Raw genomic sequence first — 23,980 nt, forward strand, 5'->3', positions numbered from 1 at the left:
TTCATAGTCCATTCCGTTCCCTTGTACAGATTTACCGAATATCGATTTCGGATACATATATAGCAACTGCAGTTATCTTTTACCTGTCATGAAATCTAATGTGGAATGATGAGGTTTGTTTTCTGTCAGTATATGTTATTTGATCAATTTATTATGACTATCATATTATATACGCCAATTAATAATTGGAGTTATACCTGTCAAGGGCACGGTATTTGGTATTCATTAATTTGCTTGTTATGCATGCACAACCGTTCAGGTTTAGCCTTAGGGGAGCCTATGCAGGAACTTGTATCTCCTCGATAACCAGAAAAGTTGTCTCTCGTCCCCACTCTGTCCAGGGCTTTTTTTTTGGACCTCTTCTATGAGAAGAGCCTACAGGTACGTGCTGGTCCCTTATTGGCCATCGCCAATTGAAGCTAGACTGACTGGGTACGTAGTGGGCTGCTACCCGCATGGTGCGGGGCGGGGGAGCCTTCCCTGCACCCCGCGCCACACCATGCGGGGGAGGGGTTTTTTCCCCCTCCTCCAGTGCCGAGGGGCATGGGGAAAAATGCCATCTGCCCTGCTTAGGCCAACTATTGGGTCTAAAAAAATTATTTTTAGATTCAAAAGTATTTTTTTTATCTAAATTATAATATAATTAAAATTATAAATTAAAATTTATAATTATAAAAAAAACTTAAAATCATTAGAGTTTTATTTTGGATTGTCTTGGCTTCTTAAGACAACCTTTATATATGAGACCAAAGCAATACAATAGTCATACTTAAGCAATGTGAGACTTATTACTAGTTTACTAATGCATACTTTGTGAACAAGTCTAACAAATTATAATACATATTTATACACAATTTGTAAAATATAAATATATATTTATGTTTATATATATATATATATACACACACATAAAATGTAAGCGGGGAAATGCGAGGCGGGGTTGGGCCCTTCTTGCCCCCCGCCCCCGCTAGGGGTGCTAGATGAGAGGCGGGGGCCCCTGCCCCCACATGGGCGGAGCAGGATTGCTCGTCCCACCATGCGGGGGTGGGCCAACGGGGTGCGAAGCCCTGCTGCCCACCCTTATTTGGTAGGGCTTCAAGCTAGCATTAATGATTCGCACCCCGCCCCGTTGCCCCACCCCTAATGTCGGAGTTCCGATCGGAGGTCAGAGCTCCGACCTCGGATCGAAGTCGGACTCCGACTCCAGTTTGGAGTAGGAGTCGGAGTAACAATTGGGCTCTGACTCTTGTCAGAGTCGGAGGTTGGAAACGACAACTCCGACTCCGTCGCAGTCGAAGCCCAGCCCTAGCCATTATACGTAAAGTTTCTTCGGTTTGCACAAAGGAACAGCTAGGCTTTTGTCTCTCTTTTTAAAGTGTTGAATCTTGTGCCATACAGAAAAGAAAAGCAAGTGAATTTGGAGTCCCTTTGGGCCGGGGGATTCCATTCGTAAAGCAAATAAAAAATAAAGCATTTGCATGCATGCATGTTCCTCCGAAAGAAGAACGAAGTCATTCTCCATACAGAAGTATCGGATACTGATATACCACGAAGTATAGTAACCCAGCCCAAGCCAGATAGACCAGCCGAATCCGAAAGTCCCATGCACAACGCAGGCCTGAGAAATAGAGCTATCTAATTAACCCAGTTTGAAGCCGAACTCAACTCGATCGCAAGGGAGAACTCAGCAACATGCATGGTGCGTGGTTACATATATATATATATATAGAGAGAGAGAGAGAGAGAGAGTCACTGCAGCGTAAAACAGAGACTAGCTAGGATAACCATCCCCCTCGACCTTTGGTTTAGCAGGCCAGCATGGCTCTACTGCCCCCATGCATCCCTTTATGGACTTAATCATTGGTGCCCAGATCTAGTCCTTTATATGCAGTTTTACACCACTTGGGAAGGACTAGGTCGTGATCATCTTATATATATCTACTGTCCCACATTGGTTGAAGATCCTTCTAAAGTCCCAAATCTCAGCTAAAGCAAAATATTATTCATTCTCATCACAAGTCCAACTGGTATAAAAACATGGTCAATTAGGGGAAAATTTTCCACCTTTTCCTCAACAGTAATACTATATGCAGTGGTGGAATGTTCAAGTGCCGTACAGTTGTTTTAAAAAAGAGTAGAATTCACTCTTTTCAAAATGATCATTATAGGACCCTTGTGCAATTACGACTATAACTATCAATTGTTCTCTTCCTCATCATGCCCATGATAAAATAAATATAAGCCATAAAATTATAGCTAGTAATGATTCTGAAATGTCTCGACAATATTTAGTACTCTTTTAAAAGGTCACAGCTTGTTTTTGTTTCTTTTTTGTGATCACCTTTATATAAGGTGTCACTTTTAGAGGCCAGGGTCATGAGTACTTTTGTTGTGGATTGAAAGCCGGTCACTCTCCCAATATTAAGAGATATGATAGTTATAGTCGTGAGTGAGTAATCGTCGTGCAATCATTTTAAAAAAAATGAATAAATATTAGACCTACATGAAAAATAATAATTTTTTACTAATAAATCTCACTATTTTTCAAAACGACTGCATGAATACGCTTGCGTATTTCACGATTGTATTTAGCATTACTCCAATATTATATATAATACCTTTGTGCACATGAGGAGCCAACTTAGTACTGAGTTTAGGAAGACTTTGAGTGGTGCTCCATGACCTTTTAGAGCAAGGGTTAACTTAGAAAATGGAAGTGCATTTGATGAAGTACGCCACTAACTAGCTAGTGAATGCGCGCAACTCGTTAATTTGTTTTGTCGGCATTGGCATCAACAATTAATAACATATACTTGAATTCCTCGACTATGATAATGATAATTATGCTATGATCTTTTGAAATATTGGAACTTCAATCCTAGAGTACTATTTAGATTATTTTTTAATTTATTGAGCAAAATACTCTTTAACGAAATAATTTAATCCTTGAGCCAAATAATATTTGAAAAACTACTTTTCTAATAGCTGGAATTAAGAAAGATCGACATAGAAATTAAGGGAATCCATTAGCCTAATATATATATATATATATATATAATATAGTTTGAGGAAATAATGAAAAAAAAAGTTATAAATTACGTCTTGAGAAGTACTCAAATTAAAAGGCAGATCAAGGAAATAAAACAGGACAAGTAGTAGTGATGGATGTTGGCAAAAGTAGGCCAGGTTTTACATCTTGATTAATAAATTAACCTATATATATATATATATATATATATATAATGGCCACAGCAGACCACTGCATGTACTTTCCTATTTACCATTAATATTATTGGGCATGCTTGCTAGATCTCACTCCTGTAACACTAACTTCTATCATTTTAGAACGTACCACAAAAGATACATCCGTCAAGCAGCAATGAATTAATACATGAGGCCGCCAATATATAATCATGCACAAACAATACTTAATTGGGCAACAAAATTAATTAAAAAAAAGTTCTTTAATTTCTTTTTATCCAATATTTATGAGAGGTAATTGGCTCTTTAACACTGATGGTAATTCCCAGGCAAATCAATCCTCTTGATCAACTTTCACCAAAATGTAACATTCTACATGATGATCTTCTTCATTACCCTTTCCTTTTGTCATTACATGAGGACAGCTTCGATCCTCTGGATATATAATTAAGTCAGAGTGTAAAAAACTAAAATTACAGTGAAAAGTACCATATTTGATTAACAAAATTCGTCTGATCAAACATGTTATTTTTTTTTTTCTCTCGTTGTGAAAGCCTTCTGATCTCTGATAAAAGAAAACTTGGTGTGATATATATATATATATCTATATATATATATATTTACTACGTACGTACGTACTCAGATGATCAACAAGAGTGGAAGGACAAAGCACCGGGAAGATGAGAATGACTGCTGCCGTGGTGATTATTATGGTGATGATGATTAGGCTCCTTCTCGATCCGCCACCGGAGATGAAGGAAATCGTCGGCCGAGCACGGTAGCCTAAGAGGGCCGGTGGTGTGGTACCCATAAATCTCATGTGCTTTCTCCAAAAGTCTCTGGAATAAAGGATGGTAGAGATAGGATATGGGAATCACAAAACGTTGAAACTCGCCGTCTTCATCTTCTAATCCCACTTGAACTGCTAGCCATCCTTTCTTCACCTTCATCTTCTTGTCCTCCTGCATCTCTTCTGATGATCTTTCTTCGTTTGAGGGAGCCTTGAACAGGAAGATCAAATAGATTATAGGTTAAGATTATCCAACCAGCTTGGAAGAAGGTGTTCTCATGGAGGAGGATGCGTCAGAATGAAGTGAAGGTGGTTATATATATAGGGAGTACTACTTGATCATTTGGATTTGTTTTTAGACTTATAATTAAATTAAAATAGCTATTTTTTTTTTTTTTGTGTGTGTCAGTACTCCAATATATATCCTTAATTAATACGGATTAATCATATGTATATTGGAATAATTTTTTTCGTAGGTCTCTTTCCTAGTATAGTAATTTGATATTGATGGCATGATATTCCTTGCAATGCCGCCTCCCTCCCTTTTACTTTGGAGGGTTCCTGTCAGTGCGGGGCGTGGGGGACCCACGTTTCATGTTTTTCCTCTTCAAAAGTTTGCACTCTTTGCAATTAGGAATCCAAACGTTCCCTACCTTCTCGGGTATATAGGATATGCCCATATTAGAGGAGAGGACGCGCGATCATGTTTCTGACCAGCTGTCCTCGAAAAATTCTTCCTAGAAGATTTACATTAAACATTTTAACATGTAATTTATTATTTTTTATATTCTATCTTAATGTTTAAATATCTGTGTATTTAAAACAGAAGTTTTACATTTTTCTTCTTGAACCCTTTCCCTCACTCCAAAAAAAACTTCTAGATCTAAATTTCATTGGCGGCTTCCTCCTTCTCTCCTCTCCATTTTCCTCCTTTTTCCTTACTCCTCATTTTTCCTTTCATTTCTTTATTTTTTAGTTTATTTCTCTTCTTTCAAGGTTGGAAAAGTCAGATCTACAATTTTTCAACAACTATTGAGAGACACGCACAGAATAAGAAGACTCCTAGGCCACAAATCGTTAGGAGGATTGTGGAAGTTTTGCCGAAATCACCACGTGTGGTCCTTACGTGCCGCTCACAATTGCATGTGGTGCTCATGCGCCATTCCTTCTGGCAGCTCCTCTCGCTACACGCGCAGGATCATCGGAATCGCCATCGCCACACGCTGTCAACGCCTACCAGAATTGATCCAAACTGTAATTCATCTTTTTTCATTCTTGTTTTCCTTATTGTTTAATAAAAATAAAAAATGAGTTCGTCTCTTGGACGGTTTTTTCATAGAGGTCGAGTCTTTCCCGTCCATAAAGAGTGAGGTCGAGTTTCTATTTAGGCAGAGCAGTATTGTCTCTTCAACATTTTTTTGTAGAGAGTATCAGCAATAGTGAAATTCAGACCAGTCAGGTAGTGTACTGGTGAAGCTCCAAATGGCTGATATGAGGATATCTCCAAATGTATCCGGTCATGAATGTAAGTTTCTCTTATGAATGAATGAATGATGACATTTTTCTTAAAAAAAATATATCTGTGTGTTTAAATAGAATGATAAAAATGACAATTCATGTGTTGGTTAGGTAGAAGTATGTGTGTGTTTAAGACTGCTTTGTACAAATCTATTTTGACCTCTACACGAATTTATTAAGAACGTACAAGACATAGTGATAAGTTTATTTAGGTAATTTGAAATTCAAATATGGTTTATAAATTTGAGTAGTTTATAATGTGGAATATTTAATTTTCTAGATTAAAAAAATAAAATAAAAGGATCAGTACTAGTAGTGTAATTATATATATTTTGAAACAAGAAATTGCATGTATATTAAATATATGGTCGGACATTAATTGATCTTGATCAAAGTCATATTTATATATATATGGCCTTATAATATGCTGATTCCTAGTACTAGATTGTTGACTTTTAATTAATTGTAATATAAAATGCTTCATACATACATACATATATATATATATATATATATGTATATATATTTCTCGATCTGATCAAAAGGTCAGCATTTTTATGAACTCGAGTCGCTATATATCATCTCTTAAACCATGCACTTTAATTTGTTGTTATTTTTTTCTTGATAATAAATTTCTCATCCATTATATTGGCATAAGCTAATTTGATACGGCCTAACTATCGTGTTAAATTTCCCTTCTTGCTAATGATTGTGTATTTGATGCTCTAGTATATAGCTTTAGTACCGCGTACCTTCCTAGCTAGCTAGCCACTATATATACACGTGATTTTGTAGCTTAATTTAATATTGCTTGATCTACTTATAATTGGTTTGGTATATATGATTGGTGGACATTATATAATGAGTAAATATATTTATCATTATATTTTTCATCATCTTCTCATTATTTTATGATGTGGTATTAAATAATTAGAGATTATTTATTATATTTTATTTGTGAACCTATCATCTAATACCACATTATAAGATTATGAGAATTATGATGATAAATAATATTACTCTTATAAAATTACCAACGTACTATTACTTTGTTTCTTGGTTTATGCTTTGAATTTATATATAAGGTAATAATATTATAATTAAGCAGAGTGGATTTCTTCCAATATTGATAGTATTGATCAAATTCTCCTCTATCTATCGGATTGCCGATAAACCTAGCTAACTAGGTCGTCTTAGCATCAAATCACGTTTTATTTTTTAAATGAAGTTATAACTTTATTCAATCAAACTCTATATCAGAGTAGCGATACAGTTAGGAATTTTCTCTAGCTCAATAAGAACATCATTAATCTCAAGAGCTTTCTTAGCAAGACAATGTGCTAACATACTAGTAGCCCTCTTAGTGTGTTGTACATACCAGTACTCAAACCTGCTCAAAATCTTCTTCACGTGTGTGATGATCAACCCAGTTTGGCCCCAATTATCTCATTTTCCCTTAATATCATTCACAACCTTAAGAACATCACCTTCAAGCACTATCTTTTTTAAGCCAATTCTTGATGCCAGTATTGAAGACTGAAGAGCAACATATGCTTCTGCCAAGTAAGGGTCACAAAAGAGTGATTTTTTCATTTTCATTGTGGCAATTAACTTACCCTCCCAGTCTCGAATGACAGTACTTATGCCAATTTTGCACTATTGTTTGTCCACTGCAGCGTATCAATTTATCTTATAATAACTGTTGGGGGGAGCTTCTCACTGGACCAAAGTTGCAGTCTGTCGATGGGATATAAGGGCTCTTACGGTGCAACAGCCTTAATTCCTCCAATTTTTATGTGTTCTGTTTCAGTAGAGAGTTAGGACTAATGAATTCTTGCTGAAAGACAACCTCATTTCTTCTCTTCCAAATTCTCCAAGCCACCACAATCATCTCTGCCAATACCTCATCATCCAATTCATCAAGCATTTTTATCATAAGCTCTTTAAAAGTATGTTGCCTGATGCTTCTCTTCTGTAGCTGGAAAGAACATTGGCTCCATACATTTCTCACAGATTCACATTCCCATAAAGAGTGTTCAACACTTTCTTCATACTGAAAACAAATAGGGCAGCTAGAGTTTGCTACAATATTCTTTTTAAGCAAATTAGCATTTGTAGGCAATCCATTATTACAAGCTTTCCACAACAGCCTTAGGAACTAACAACTTCCACAATCTATTCCATCTTTCCTTCTGTCCAGCAAGGTTAGAGGGTTGGCCCTGAGCCCTCTGTTGGATCTTGAATTGCAAGTGGTAAACACTTCTCACATAAAATATGACATTTGTTGTACACCTCTAAGAAATCCTATCAGAATTGTTGTAAAGACTAATAGGAATCTGACTAATAGTGACAGCTTCTTTTTCAGAGAAAGTTTCATTGATTAGCTCCATCCTCCATAAACTTGTAACTGGATCAATAGGAGCATCCATAATTGCCTTTGGTTCAAGATTTTTCACTAGATTTTGAACTTTAAAGGATGTTGGGCATGGCAACCACTTGTCATGCCATATTTTAGTACTGCAACAATTCCCAATATGCCAAAATAAACCCTCCTCAAGTAAAGGCCTAGCAGCCATAATACTTCTCCAAATGAGAGAAGGGTTTTTGTTAAGACCAGCATACAAGAAACTGCCATTAGGAAAGTACTTTGTTGAGAGGACCTCTGTAGCTAGAGAAGAAGGGTTCTGAATCAGCCTTCATCCTTACTTGGCTAGCATGGCTAGATTAAATTGCTCAAGATTTCTAAACCCAAGCCCACCACTTGCTTTAGCTTGCCTCATCTTTCACTAAGAACACCAATGAATCCTTTTTTTTTTTTAGCTTTCTAACCCCACCAATATTGTTGCATTAATCTATTGAGCTCCATTAAAATATTTTTGGGAATCTTGAATACTCTCATGTTGTATGTTGGGATGTCTTGGATAATAGCCTTGATAAGAATCTATTTTCCAGTTTGGGACAAGTATTTCATTTTCCAATTGCTAATTATGTCTCGCAACCTATCAAGTATATTCTTAAATCCTTTTAATCTAGACCTACCAACAAAAACTGGCAAGCCTAAGTATTTTTCATAAGCCAAATCACGTTAATAACTACTATTAATTGCTCGTATAATTTGTACTACTCATGTTGTGTGTGTGTATATATATATATGTATATATATTTCTTATTATACGTACACAATTTATAGCCTAGCTGTTTGCCATTGGTAATTTGGTATATATCATATATAGTTTATACATTATTATTATTATTATTATTATTATTATTATTATTTTGTTTTTTTCTTGCTTTAGCCTTTTATAATGATTAATTAAGTAGGTAATAAATCAATCATTAATTACATGAATAATGCTACTTTGTCCTCTCATGTTGACCCCTTAATTTTGATTGCTCATGTATTTATTTTTTTTACTTACTGATTAAGAAAGTAACTATTAGTGTATTGATATTTTTTTATTTTTTAAAAATATTTAAATATGTTAAAAAAATGTGAAAATAAAAATGAAGAAAATAAAATACATGAGTTTTGCCTAGGCGCCATGTCCAGCGGTCACTGCTGGGCGGCAACCTAGCATTACTCTTAGGCTCTGTTTAGATGTTGAGTTAAATTTAGATGAGTTGAATTCTTTATAAATAGTAGTGAGTTGAGATTGAGTTTTGTAAGGCTTAGCTAAGATAATTTAGATGTGTTTGGATATTAAGATGAGTTTAGATATATTTATGAAAAATTAAAAAAGATTGTGGGTCCCACGTAATAAAAATGTGTTGAATTGAAAAAAGTTATGAGTCTCATGTGTAAAGAAGTTTTGAATTGAGTGATATTTAATAATTTATGAATTATGTATTTAAATATTAAATAGATCTAGAATAGAACCAACTGAAATGAGCTGAGCTCATTTAAAGATACAAACGAAGCCTTAATTATATATAGTACTGCATGGTGGGTTTCTACTGTAACAATGATAATTAATAAGGAAGTGGAAAAGCCTCTATTATTTTATTTAAGAGTGGTGCTATTCTCTCGCTTGAGTAGCAGTATTGTTTCTAATGATTGCTAGTTATTTTATTTATTTATTTATTTTTTAAAATATTTAAATATTTTTAAAAAATAAAAAAATATATCAATATATTTAAAATCATTTTTTTAATTATTAAATAAAAATTAAATTATCAAGCCATTGATTCAACTTTTTTTTTTTGAGAGACAAAATAGCATTTTCCTCTATTTAAAATGAAGTCTGGTTAAAGAATAATTTGCATGACGTCAAACGTCAAACGTTTGATCCTTTTTGTTTTGCGTGATGCTCTCGGGCAGCATAGCATATCTCCTTTTCAACGTTTGATATTGGGAGATCAACAAGTTGCAAAATACTTTTTTTTTTTTTTTTTTTTGGGGGACCCTACTTCTCAAGTGGGAACACAACGACCTACAGCATTAGTACCCCTTTTAAATGGCATATATTATTTCAATAGGAAAAAGCTAAGTTGACTGAGACATTCTTTCTGGAATTGTTCTATTGTGACTTTTTTTTTAATAGTTAAGAAAATATATTTTAATAAATTTGTGATTTTATATTTAAAAAATAATGAAGTGATTTAAAAAAAATTAAAAAAAATTCACATAATTAAAAAATATAAAATACACTTACCAGTGGACAATATCGAAAATTCGAAATACCTCTAGGTGGTCCTAGCACTTATATATTTTAATATTATATATATATTTATAATATAAATGTATGGAGATGGAAGTACTGGTCGTCATATCACTGTACGTACGTGCTCTTTATCTCCGATAACTTTTCTTTTTTTTCAATTGCTTTTCTCGATCTATCTTGAACTGCATGTCGATTTCTGATAATGAACGGTGAAAGTTTTTTGTTAAAAATAATGCTAATTATAGTGAGTAAAGTGCAGCAAATGGAGTACTGGTCCAGTACGTCTGTAGTGTACACTTTTAATTTTGCCTAAAAGAAGAGATCATCATCCATTTCCTCGAAATCTACTTGTAATTATATATATATCGAATTGAAGGTACTAGATAGGGCAGAATTAATTTGTACAAAAGAAAGAAAGAAAGAAAGAAAGTGGTACGTACCCGCTAGAGGAATAAGTCAAAGCTGTATTAATATTATTCCTAGTCATCATCCGTACGATTGTTGTTCAGCATTAATGCTGATAATTAAAGTTCTGTTTAATTTTAATTTAATATAATCTATATATATATGAGATACCGAAGAAAGATCAGAAATTAAACTTTATGAGATCAGATCGATCGATGACTATTAATAATTAATGGTTGTCAGTTTTGAAAAGATGCAGTGCGAAAGACTTTTAATTCTAATGATCGATCGATATTTTACGTCTGATCAGAAACGTCATCGTTCCATGCATCAAAATTGGTACCCATCTATATATTTTAAGATTAATATTAATCATCATCTTAATTTTTATTATTTTTTAATCATTTTATGATGTGTCATTAATTAAATAATTAAAAATTATTTATTATATTTTATTTATAAATCTATCATCAATTAATTAATATCACGTCATAAGATAAAGAGAAGATAATAAAAATAATAATAAATAGATTTTTTTCATATTTTAATGTTGTTTTAGAGTGTCGAAGGATTTGTTTAATTAATAATTACCACCTCAGGTAGTGCATGCAGGCTGGTAAAAGTAAAACTGGTGGAGTAGTAGTAGTAGTACTGTTTGTTTTGTACTATATAGGGTTCATTTTGGCAATAGATATATATTAATTTTTCCAAATTCTTGTACCTGTTCTGTGCTAGCTCCTGATCATCATGTCCTAGATCAGTCCTTGATATTGATCATGATCTGCAAAAGTGCCAGATTTTGGAAATCAAAATGCGTTCCGAAAAAGGTAGAAATAAATAAAATGTTTAAAAATAATCCTTTTCATGATGATGAGCGAGTGATCATGAAGAGATGATATATACTTTTTAAATCATGGAAAAACTTGAAGAAGTCTGATTAAAGCATGTTTTGACGGCCTTCAACCGACCTATCTATATATATATAATCATGAAGTCAAAAGGTGTCAAGTTCAATGGCCCAAAATCAAAAGGGAAATGCAGATGTTTGACATATATATGGAAGCTGGTACGTATAACATGAAGGCACGCACTCTGATGATCAAGTGTCAACTTAAGATGAGGGATTATATATATATATATATATATATAGCAGCAGCAAAGAAGGAGGGGGGGGCAAGAAATATTATTAAGATTGTCACCGATCTAGATCTCAGGAAAAGAAAGGGCAAGAGGTGGGTTGAGTCCTTTTATCATGCCAAAGATTTTGAGGGATTTCAAAAGGTGTATATATATATATATATATAATATAAAAGGAATGGATGATCAGTTTAGTAAACTAAAAGTGGTGGCCAGCCTGGTCATGCATGTGCTAGCTGGGACCATAACCTAGCTAGCTAGCGTGTTTGTGTGTGTGTTTTGCCTTGTTCTTGCTTGCTGTCTTTGTTACGTGTTTTGGGAGTTGGCCTGGAATGACTCATGATAATGAACTGCATGCCCATTGGTCGGTAGTGGCGCGCGCACTAAAACTCGTATCTCCAACATAATATGCCACCGTATTTCCATCGATCTCTCCTTGCTTAATATTATCCACAAATATCATCAAATTCATGTACTACTGCCCAGTACCCGTATTTCAGAATCTCTCCTTGCAGCTTGTGGCTTGGTTAACTCTTCTTCTTCTTCTCCTTCTTCTTCTTTTCACTAATTAACTAAATTCAGTACAGCATCTCACGATGAATTCGTGACATCTCAACTTTTCAGTAGTACTATATACTCTCGGTCGATCCCATTAACCACAGTGTGTCCCATCGAGAACTAATATTTAATTTGTCTCGGATAAAAGTTGTCCCTGTTGGGTCTAAATACTTGCTCATGTAGGCGGGGAAAAAGCTGGAGACGGCTAATGAGAAGACTACTTTTTTTTTTTTTTTTTGAGTAAACAGGTGTCAACCTTCATTAAGAGAGGACTTACAAAGTTGATTTGAAAAACAAATCAATTACAAACGTTACTAACTCCCCAGTACACTTTCGTGACTGACATGGTCTAGTCCAGACAGTAAATCTCTAAAGACCTAAATCTTCAGAGAGAATACCTTCTCTGTCCAGGACAGAAATTACAAAGCCCCATACCCTGACTAAGCAGGGTAGGGTATCCCAAACCCCAACAACTCCGTCAACGCGGAGGGGGGACTAATACTCCATTCGGACCAAAATCCGAAAGTACTAATTTTTTGGATTTTTATTTATCCTAGAGACTACATTACACAAAGAAAACTACAAAGAAAAAACACTGCAACAAAACAGAACACAGGAGCTGCTGTGGCGCGTGCAGTGCACGCGCCACTCTGGGGGGGAACCGCCAGTCGACCTTGGAGGTCTCGGACTCACAGACTCCAGAAACGCCGCACGTGGTGTTGGCGGAGGGCTCCCGGGTGGTGCGTGGAGGCCACGCGTCGACCGACGCCGTAACTTCGAGCCGCGCGTGCGGGCTACTCGCCGCTCCGTTCGGTGCCGTATTCGGTGGTCTTTAAGATCGGCGGCAGGGCATCACCATGGCGGGGCGCGTGCTGGCTTGTGGCGGCGGGAAGACCTAGATCGGCGGTTCACACTTATTTCTCCTGAAAAAACACAAAACACAAAACAAAAACTACAAAGAAGATAAGGGAAGGAGGAGGAGGAGGAGGAGGAGGAAGGGAGGGGAAGGGAGCCGAAGCTCCCACCCCTCACGCCGGATCTATGACCGAGTTTTTTTTCGGCAAACCGAGAGAGAGCGCAGAGGGAGAAAAGAGGATTAAAGGGAAGACACTCCTATCAATTCCCCTAATGAGAAGACTACTTGAGTGCATAGCTGGTGAGGAAATGATAGCGGATGCCCGCCAAAATTTTTCACAAAGATAAATCCTTCTAAAAATGATAAGGCCATTAAATGATAAAAATTAATAAAATGCACTGTACGTACTACGTACGGAGCCAGGGATAGAGCTAGCTAGCCCAGTAGTCGCACTCGATCTAGAACCAGAACTAACTGAATCCTTCTAAAATTGGGATTCACGCAGATAAATCCGAGTGAGATGCTCGCACTGGAAGAGCGCTATCCACAACCGAATCATACTCCTAAAAGATCAATCTTATTGTACCAGACCCCCTAGAATTACGCTCCCGAAGTTAATCCCTATAATTAAATAAGTACGTAGCCATGTATATATAATTTTAAGATGGACTATCCCTGGAATTTCTTCCTATCAAGAGAAGTTAGGGTGAGTTTGGTTACCAAACTCATATCAACTCATTATTATAATTTTTTCAAATCTTAATACAAAATATAATAACAATTCAACTTTTTCAAATCCCAAAATAATAATAATATTAAAAAATAAATTCTAACAATATTTTATCATCTCAATTCAACTCGACTCACTTCAACATCCAAACACAACCTTAATCTCTCTAACGTAACCATCGAATACATCCTCCACCGGGCTTATTGTTCTAGCTTGTTGCATATTGGCTAAGTACGTTGCAAGCATCGACACTGGAAATTGCTTCAACTCCCATTAAGTTTTTGTCTAAATTCAGGAGTCTTAAGTTGAAAAGAGATAGATACATGAAATGAGTCTACAACAATAAATTTTATAGGATCTACTTCATGCGTCTATCTCCCATAATACGGTCCATATAATAACAACTTGAGGGAATCATTATTAATATTTTGACTCCATTTTGCCGTACTTCTTGTAAGGGAGTTTTCCCTCCTATTGGCCCACAAGGCAAGCCCATGAGGGCTACTAGGAAGTAAGTCAGAGAGTCCAGTCAGGGCCAACGACCCTCCCCTAAAAGGAGTCAGTGGGCCTCTGCAAAATACTCGGCCCATGAGCGAAACACATCCATGAAGTAACCTACGCATGGAAAAAGCGGACGATAGGGTTAGATGAGACTCGCCACCCTAACACCTCCCCAAGGACACCCTACCCCCTTAAACCTACGTAGACAGGTGGATGAAAAATATGGAAAACTCTTGATCTTCTGACAGCAGGCATGGGTGGGCTTAACAAGGAACGTCTATTGGGTAAAGTGAGTCAGGGAGTCACACCGCATTAATGACACTACTACTCGGACTCCACGTCACATTAATAACGCCGCCCCAGAAGCCACATCTCATTAAAAGAGTTTTGACAAAGGAATAATAGAAATGACATAGGTTCTTCAGAGTTAGGGATGGGTGATCTCTACCAGAAATCTAGTATAAAAGCCAATCCCCTGGTACAAAGAACGAGCTCTAATTCCTCTAAACTTACGCACAAACTACTAAGGAGATATACTGACTTTAGCATCGAAGACTCATTGGCCACTACCAAGGCCTCCTAATATTCTTCGTGTTTACTTAAGTGTGCAGGTGAAAACCCGAATACCCGAGTTGCTGGAACCCAGCCCAAAAGCGCGTGAAACACGATATTAACACTTTTCCTTTGCGTTTATTTTTTTTATATGTTCTTGATATTGAAAGATCAACAACATGAGATCATGTAATTACTGTGCCAGAATATCTATATTGACAGGGAAATTAAAATCAGTACCTATTTATTATAATCTCGATCGAGGAAGACCAACCGGACCCGATGGAGCAAGTATGTCGCGCGACTGATCGAAATAGGTAATTTCGACAAAGTATGGTCTTGCTTCAGCTAACGGTATTGAACCAACCAAAATGGATTCGGAAAATATAAGATTTATGATTAAATTATCAATCATGTCGACTGATTGGAAGGCATCTAGGTCTACTGAAACTGTTTGGAAGTTGCTTAATTATTATGTATACATATGATACATGCACGAAGTACTAGTGTCGTTTACTAGTTGTTGACCGATCCATCATGCACTAATTATTTTTGGATCTAATAAATATATAGAAATTGATAAATTATATACATATATATATATATATATATATATAAAATAGTCGAGTATCCTGCATATTGTAACTTATAATATAAGAAAATAGCATTTATGATGAATTATTTATGATGAGAATGACTATTTGCGACGAAAATATATTTACTTATTTTGATAAAATAATTTTGATAGGAAATAATTAATTACAAATAATTAGTTTTCTTATAATTAATTAATTCACGCACAAAGACGTCCGCGCCCATTCATCAAGTCAGCACGATTCCCTCGTGGACTAGCTAGCTAGCTGATTGAGTTGCACGCTAGTCTTTATGTGGGCTGAGTGTGTCTGATGATCTCTCTTGTCTTTGTGAATCATGCATGCATTAAGATCACGATCACGTTTAGTGAACGCTGGTTATTATTAGTGGTATATATTAACTAATTATTAATTAATATATATGGTCAAGTGTTTCGATCTTGAAGATTACAGTAGTACTGATCTCTTCCACCCACATGTTGAATGAATTAAAGATAATATTTTGAAAAAGCTAGCTAACAACGCGATGATCATCAGTACCCTCTTGAATTCTTCCAAACTGATCTCTTTAAAGTGCAAGAATAATCCCTACTCTCTCTCTCTCTCTCTCTCTCTGTCCAATCAATCAAAAATGCTATATACTGTATGCAATGGAGAATCTTCAAAAATAATGTTGATGTCTAGAGTTATCCACTACATGATTGTCGCGTTTAACAGTTCTTTAGAGCACCATTTGTCAAGAAGTCATGAAACACGGCCGGCCTTCAAACAGGTCAAATATGTGTGTATATATAAATATATATATTTATATATATATAATAGGTCAAATATGCATACTTCAAAGACTTTTTGGCTAAAAGCTTTAAAATATTAGTGGATTTTGGAGTACTACTCATCATTTTAGAGACTTTCCCGTAAATAATATATATAGTGATCACCAGCCTTAAACTACTAGCTATACTAGCTAGTAAGTATCATATATATTGAGTGGTCAAGGATAATTGCCTTGATGAGAGTAATTTAAGACTATCACGAGGTACTAGTCCATGTGCACGTTTATGTGTTTTCTTGAAGTACATTAATAATCCTATATTTGAATAAATATTCTTTTTAAAGATCATTGAAAAAGATTATATATATATATATATATATATATATATATAACAGTTATAGGATCTGTGTATATAGCAAGGCGGAAGAGAAACAAAGGATCTTAATTTATCAAAACATGTAGTACTCAAGGATGAATAGAGTTTGTGAGGTTATGGGAATCCTTCCAACAATTAAGTTGAGAAGTGGTCTCCAAACATGATTGAATATTACTCTATATGATGAGGAAGACTTGCCTACATTTTCTTCGGATCATCATGTGATGGTTATCTTATATATATATATATATCATTCTCGTAGAAAAAAATATTTCTAACCATGAATTGTGTAATTGCCACGTAATCACTTTGAAAAAAGTGAATAAAATATGGGACCCACATGAGAAACATTGATTTTTTAATAGTGGAGTCTAGTATTTTCAAAACGATTATGCGGCGTTTACGCACTTCACTGTTGAATGTAGAATTACTCGTCTGTGAATGCTATTTTTGTGGTTTTATTCCAATTCTTTGAAAGTTGTTTTTTGAATATATTTGTTTCGAGATTCAAGATAAGATGTTTTGATCAAATTTATTTTTTAGATTATTTTGACAGAGAAATGATATTTACAGTCATAAAATGCCAAAGTGTTGCATACTCATTTTGAAAAAATGAATAGATATAAGATTCACATAAAAAAATTATTTTTTTAATAATAGACTTTACTTTTTTTTTAAAATGAATATGTAATACTTACACAATACATAATTATATCTAACATTACTCATTTTTTATATATAGACATTTAGACCATTGAAGCCCAAATGACTCCCAACCAGGCCCAATAATACTGCAGAGCCCGAATATTTTAACAACACCCCCCCAATTGAGGAGAAATTTGGAGTCGGACAAAACGCAGTCCGGATCCAGAATTAGAAGACCCAAATTCAGTGATTCCAAAAAACGAACCGCAAGGGCTTTGGGATTTTAGCAATCAAACCAGAGGTAGAGCTTCGAGGAGGATTCGACAACAACGCTGCAAATCTCTCCTCCTCCCCTCCTTCGATCGATACCCTCATAGGTTCACTCCCTCCCCTAGTCTCTGGCTTCTGTGGCTGTGCTTGTTCCTTTATGATTTAATTTCATCTTTCATTGAGTTATGGGTCGTATCTATTGGTAATCAAGTTCTGATATTTTGATGTGATTTCAACACTTGGTGCTTATGGTTCTACATTGGATAACTTCTTTTGCATGCTTATGACCTTTTTGACTGAGTTCCAGTGGCAGTTTGCCCTCTTCTCACAAATTAGGAACCAGGACCCTAAACCCCCAATTTTGCCGAAATTGGGCAACTCTTTCTTCCTCTTTCTTACTGCTCGGGAAGCTACTCTTCCCGATTGCGCTACTGCTGGTGATTTTACACCCCACTCTTCGGCTTCGTCCACTGACTTTATGAAGTTTCTTTTTCCTTCTACATATAATTTTCCATTGCTCCAGAATCCCGTGGCTTATTTTGTTACACTTAATAACGAAATATTGCTCAATTAACCTCGGGAATATAAACTCTTAGCCCTTTGCACACAATGTTTGAAGATATTTCTTTTCCTTTCTTTTTACCTTTTTTTGCTTCCAATCTAGGAAACTTTTACATGATATGAAAAGAGGAGGAAGCAAGAGCTTAAATCTCATGATGCAGTAGAAAGATGTCACCTTTCTGTTCATTTGATGCAAAGATAGGAAGAATAGGAAGATTCTCGAGTCAACAAAAAGACTGCAGATAGTTTTTTTTAGTCGGACATTAAAATTACGAGTTTCAGGGTTGTAAAGACCCAAGGGAGACCTCAAACCTGAGTTTTATATAATTAAATAGGGAAGGGACTACGTACAAGGCTGTTAAAGGACTATTTATTCTAGGCTGTGGTCACCCTTCAGTCTTAGTCCTTGATCATGAATGCATCAAACCTTAGCCTTCTGATTTTTCTAAAAGTGACATGATACTCGCATGATCTTTTGTTTATTTCTGAGACCTTGTTACAGTTGAATTAGGATTGTTGGTGGTTTCACTTTGCTATCATTCCGGGAGTTCTCAGATCTAGTTGGAGTCTGTATTGTATTTTATAAGATATTTTCCATTTTTACTAATAAAAAAAATGATATTTGCCCACATGATATAAGCATCTTTTGTTCACCTATGCATGGTAGGGTTGCATTATGTTATAGTTTTTTAATGATTCTATCATTTGTAAGAATAAAAATAGAATTACTTGAGGTTCTCTTGATGGTCAAATTATTTATTTTGTTGTTGCAGCTGATAGATATCCAGTCATGTCTTGGTGCACAATTGAGTCTGATCCCGGTATGCTTTGAATATCACATAATATTTTCTTTATTTTTTTAGAGACTTTGCATGAAATTTTTCATTGTAAAATTCTTTTCAAATGAAAAAGAATCAATTTATCGAATTGAAATAAGCTTAATCTTGCTGAATTAAAGTTATGGTAAATAATTATTGCTGTTTTATTTTCTTCGTGAACTACACAATACCTTTCCACATGTTCCCTCATCCCGGTAGAATAATTCGTTGATTTATTTCTCCTTCAATACTCAAGCCATGTCTACTTTGGACTCTATATTTGATGGATGTCTAGACTCAGGAGTTTCTTGTTACTTGGATAGAGATCCAATATTTGAGCTATAAAGTTGGCGTTGAATTTGTGTGTGATTAAGTTAATGTTGAGACATGCATCATTTTAGATGGCATATGGCTGACTTCTAATCACGTGTGGGAGTTGATTCCTTTGCTTCGTACATGCTGATTAGTAATGGGTGTGGATAATGAATGAATAAGTTATCAAAGAACTAAAGAACCAAACAGAAAGTTAACCCTTGCTTTCTTTTCAAGTAGAATTATCCCTGATTGGAAAGGCAAGCGTGTATTTTTTAAGGTGCTATTGTTTATGCTTCACTCGAGCCTTTAATTTTGGGAATTCTTCATTGATTGTGCTTTCCTTTATTCTTTTTGTTACTACAATAATATGTAATTGTTGTGTTCTATGTTGGTACAAGTCAAGCCTTCTGTAATTGGTCCAATAGCTCAGGTAAATCCAAAGTCAAGTAAAAGAAGAATCCAAAATCAATGCATGCGTAAAAGTTGCTTCCTAAAAGAACATGTCATTGTTTGTTCCATATTGCTACAATTCAAGCCCTCCTTCATTGGCTCAATAGTAAGGTCACTACAAATTCAAAGCATAGCTGCATAAAAGGTGCCAATATCTAGGAATTCAGAGGTGGACTCTCTTTTGTGATATAAAAGTATTTGAATTCTATGTATGATGTATTGTTGTTTCATAGAACTGCCATATATTACATATAGTTATATTGTCTGGCATATGCTAGCTTTCAAATGGTATCTCTTATTGTATGTACATAAGGTTTTTTTTTTAATGGGAACTTTGTTGTGAAAATTCTCCCCTTGTATTCCAGGTGTTTTTACAGAACTTGTTCAGCAGATGCAAGTAAAAGGTGTACAGGTAAGTGTTCTGCATTTCTATGATATCTTTGGTTATAGCTCAATTATCTAGAGGCAATAAAAGGTATTAATTTCCTGGCAAGCTCATCTCACCGAGTGTCCAAATTGATTTACCGCCCTGCTGTGATACTGCCTATTTTTGAGTAATAATTCATTGTATGCGGATTTCAAGAATGGAAAATTGAATAGGATTTATGTGGCAGAAAAAATTGATATAAATTGGCACTATGCAGTGAAATGTTCTCTAATGGAATGGAAAAGTTGACCTCGGAGGTTAGATCTATGGCAGAGGTTAAAAGGCCTTCTCGGGCAATACCTTCAAGATAATGTTTATTATTCTATTTTTTGCTTTTCTATGGGGGTATCCACCAGTTCTGACCAAATAGTTGAATTGATTCTATCCCATGTTGCCTGATAGGGTGTCATTGTTCAAACATGAGTATGAATCACCACTTGTGTTATTGCCTTTCACCTTCACAGAAGCTCTCTCCACCTAAAGAGGATTTTTGAGTTGCTCCAGTGATGAGTAAGGAGGATGTTCATTTGTCTTAGATAATCAAGGTCTTGAATAAGAAAGGACATGGTATGGACATTAATCCTGTTTGCATCTTGGTCGTTTCTTTGTAAAGGAACTGTAACAAATCATTTGGAAAGGGCATCAACAATCAAATTTGGATTCTAAATAATTGGGGGTTCTGTATGATTAGCTCCTTTCATAAGCAATTGGAGAATAACTTTAATAATCCTTGACACTTCTTTCTTCTTCTTTGGGTTTCAACAATAACAGACTTCTTCTTCGACACACTAATGTCATGGGCAATTGCTAGACTTTAACAGACTCAACATACCACTCTTGTAAACAACCTATGTATTTGGGGCTATTCCTATTTTCTATTTTATTAATAAAATTTCTTTTACTTATCAAGAAAATTAAAATTTAATAATCCTCTGAATTTTGAGGAACCAGAGAGCCAGAATCTCAGTTCAGATCCCTACTAAAGAGCAATTCATAAATCTCACTTTGAAGTTATCTATTCACTCCCAGCATGGCACTTCCTCCATCACCATTGTACTTCTATAATGATGCCATTCATCATCATCATCCCCATTGAACCACAATCATTATCACCAGGACCACTCCCTCTCTTTTCCCTACTACAGAAAAGAAAACAAGAGCCCAGCATATCTCTTTGTGTTTTTAAAACCATGGCTATGCTTGTCTTGAGACTGAAGGTTTGTGAGGCTCAGATGTAGTACCCCTGGGCCCCTTCCAAGCAAAGCTTCTTGGATGAGATGCCTCATAAGCTCATATCATGTGTTTTTAGCAAGGGTATCACTCCCCAAAGGGCTGGCCCAAGTGGTGAAGGCTTTGGTCTTGGGGTATTACTCCCTTCAAGGTCTAAGGTTCAATACCTCATGGTTGCAAACAATCCTTTGGGGCCACACCCACTAGTGAAAAGCCGGCGATTTAACCAGTTTCGTGTAGGGAAGCTTCCGAGGGTGCAGTGCCCGGGACCGGGGTTTACTCTGCAAGGGTGGGTCTGAAGGGCCCTGCCTTAGAGAGGTTCCCCGACATTAAAAAAAAAAAAAAAAAAAAAAATGCTGAACAGCATTCTTATGTTTCCTCTCTTATAACTTCTATCTTTTTTTCTTTTTTTTTTCTTATATATATAGTAAGCCTTGGCCTTTAAAGGTTATGAGTTCTTTATATGTCTGGGTCTTCTTTTTTCTGGATTACAGCTTGTACATCTTGTTTATACAATTTTTATTATTACCTAGCACCATACAGTAATCAGCTTGGGTAGGTAAGTTGGGGCTGGAAAATTTTAAGAGAGCAAGATAAAGAAAGTTGAGTGAAATGATTGTTTATGGAAAATGCTTGGGCCGCCGAGAGGTGGTCCCTGAGACATTTTCCCAATTCAATTTGTTTTTTTACTTAGTGATTAAGGAAGTGTTTTTTTAATGGTGATGTATTTTTTTTTTAAATGTTTAAGGGTATAAAAAAATGTATGAAAAGAAAGGCCAAATGGCCTTATCGGGAGAATGTCTCCGGCTACACCCTCGGTGGGTGTAGCACGACCCTTTGTTTTATCATCAACTTCTTTTTATTAAATAAGTAGTAAAAAGTTGATGGTGACTTGGGTATTTTCCATGTCTTGGATCAACAAGTTGGAAGTATGGAACTTTCTTGGTCCTTGGCTTAATATGATAGCATAGATACCAAAGAAAAAGTTGTAGTTGGGGGCTATATTTGGAATGCCAATTTGAATATTTTGTGATGGTGATTTGGTATTTGCCATTAATTGTGACAATGAGTTGGAAGCATGATGTTAACTCAATGCCTGGCCTCAAAGAATAATAGTATAGATGATAAGGGTAGAAATGAAATGGTTAGTTCGAATGCCGATTGCACATTTCAATGCAGATCATTATTTCATTTTATAATTCATGTTGTTAACTGTGAGTTCACTAATTTGCCCCCAGCTTCTTCTTTTTTCTCATTATTTGTGTTATTTTTATCTATTTGAGGATGATGCCTTGATGTGTCTTCTTAGGTGGAGGAGTTGTATTCATTGGACCTTGATTCTCTGAATAATTTTAGGTTAGTTCTACCATATTTATACTACCCCAATGACCTTTCTTTTGATCCCTTATAGTGGACCCACATGTTCGCTGTAATATATGCATCTGAAGATTTTGCTCTTTATATTTGGTGTTTTTTCCCTTTAAATTACAGGCCCGTATATGGGTTGATTTTTCTTTTCAAATGGCGTCCAGGGGAAAAGGATGACCGTGTTGTAATCAAGGATCCAAACCCTAACTTGTTTTTTGCCAGTCAGGTAAGTTTCCCTGAGGTTCAGTTTTGCCCAGGATTGAATGTGCAACTTTTCCTTGTCTTAAGCTTCTTTTGACACTCGTAGGTAATCAATAATGCTTGTGCAACGCAAGCTATCTTGTCTATCCTCATGAACTGTCCCGATATTGACATTGGCCCCGAGTTGTCAAAGTTGAAAGAATTCACCAAGAATTTTCCACCTGAGCTCAAAGGTTTAGCAATCAATAATAGTGAAGCTATACGGACAGCCCATAATAGTTTCGCAAGGCCTGAGCCTTTTGTTCCAGAGGAGCAGAAGGCTGCGAGCAAAGATGATGATGTGTACCATTTTATAAGCTACTTACCTGTTGATGGGGTTCTGTATGAACTTGACGGATTAAAGGACGGACCCATCAGCCTTGGTCAGTGCTCTGGTGGGCAAGGCGACGTGGATTGGCTGTCAATGGTGCAACCGGTGATCCAGGAACGCATTGAAAGGTATTCCCAGAATGAGATAAGATTCAATCTCATGGCAGTCATCAAGAATCGGAAAGAGATGTATACTACAGAACTGAAGGAGCTCCAGAAGAGGAGAGAGCGTATCTTGCAGCAACTGGCTGCCCTACAGCCAGAGAGACTGGTGGGCAATAGTAATGTTGAAGCGTTAAACAAATCTCTCTCAGAAGTGAATGCTGGAATAGAAGCTGCTACTGAGAAGATTTTAATTGAGGAGGAAAAGTTCAAGAAATGGAGAACAGAAAATATTCGCAGGAAGCACAATTATATCCCTTTTTTGTTCAACTTCCTCAAGATTCTTGCTGAAAAGAAGCAGTTGAAGCCCCTTATTGAGAAGGCCAAGCAGAAAACAAACAACTCTAGGTGAATCATATGTATTGTTAATTGTAACCTCAGTTTTATGGAGTTATTTTGACTTTAAATCAACATCCGAGGATTTCGTGGTCAGCACTTGTTTTCATCTTTGTTTCCTGGTTAGCGGATTCGTTTGGATTCGTAAGTGATCTCAGCTCATCTCAGCTCATCTCAA

At 35.8% G+C, this 23,980-nt stretch overlaps 1 protein-coding gene across 1 annotated transcript; it reads left to right on the forward strand.

Moving 5' to 3' along the window:
• Positions 1 to 17,491: 17,491 nt before the first annotated feature.
• On the forward strand, positions 17,492 to 23,980 carry LOC108988855 (ubiquitin carboxyl-terminal hydrolase 2-like). The gene is made up of 6 exons (XM_035692562.1): positions 17,492 to 17,672; positions 18,900 to 18,947; positions 20,075 to 20,121; positions 22,676 to 22,722; positions 22,858 to 22,960; positions 23,042 to 23,980. Exons 2-6 carry the CDS (start codon positions 18,917 to 18,919, stop codon positions 23,816 to 23,818), a joined length of 1,005 nt encoding a protein of 334 aa, XP_035548455.1. The 5' UTR covers positions 17,492 to 17,672; positions 18,900 to 18,916; the 3' UTR covers positions 23,819 to 23,980.

The sequence above is a fragment of the Juglans regia genome, chromosome 1, assembly GCF_001411555.2.
Source record: "Juglans regia cultivar Chandler chromosome 1, Walnut 2.0, whole genome shotgun sequence".
Taxonomy (NCBI): domain Eukaryota; kingdom Viridiplantae; phylum Streptophyta; class Magnoliopsida; order Fagales; family Juglandaceae; genus Juglans; species Juglans regia.

What these genes read in the sequence shown, in the direction of transcription:
- LOC108988855 (XM_035692562.1), top strand. Translation starts at nt 18,917, where the DNA reads ATGTCTTGGTGCACAATTGAGTCTGATCCCG. An exon ending in TGCAAGTAAAAGGTGTACAG is followed by an intron (nt 20,122 to 22,675) that starts GTAAGTGTTCTG and finishes GTGTCTTCTTAG; the next exon opens with GTGGAGGAGTTGTATTCATT. An exon ending in GATTCTCTGAATAATTTTAG is followed by an intron (nt 22,723 to 22,857) that starts GTTAGTTCTACC and finishes TTTAAATTACAG; the next exon opens with GCCCGTATATGGGTTGATTT.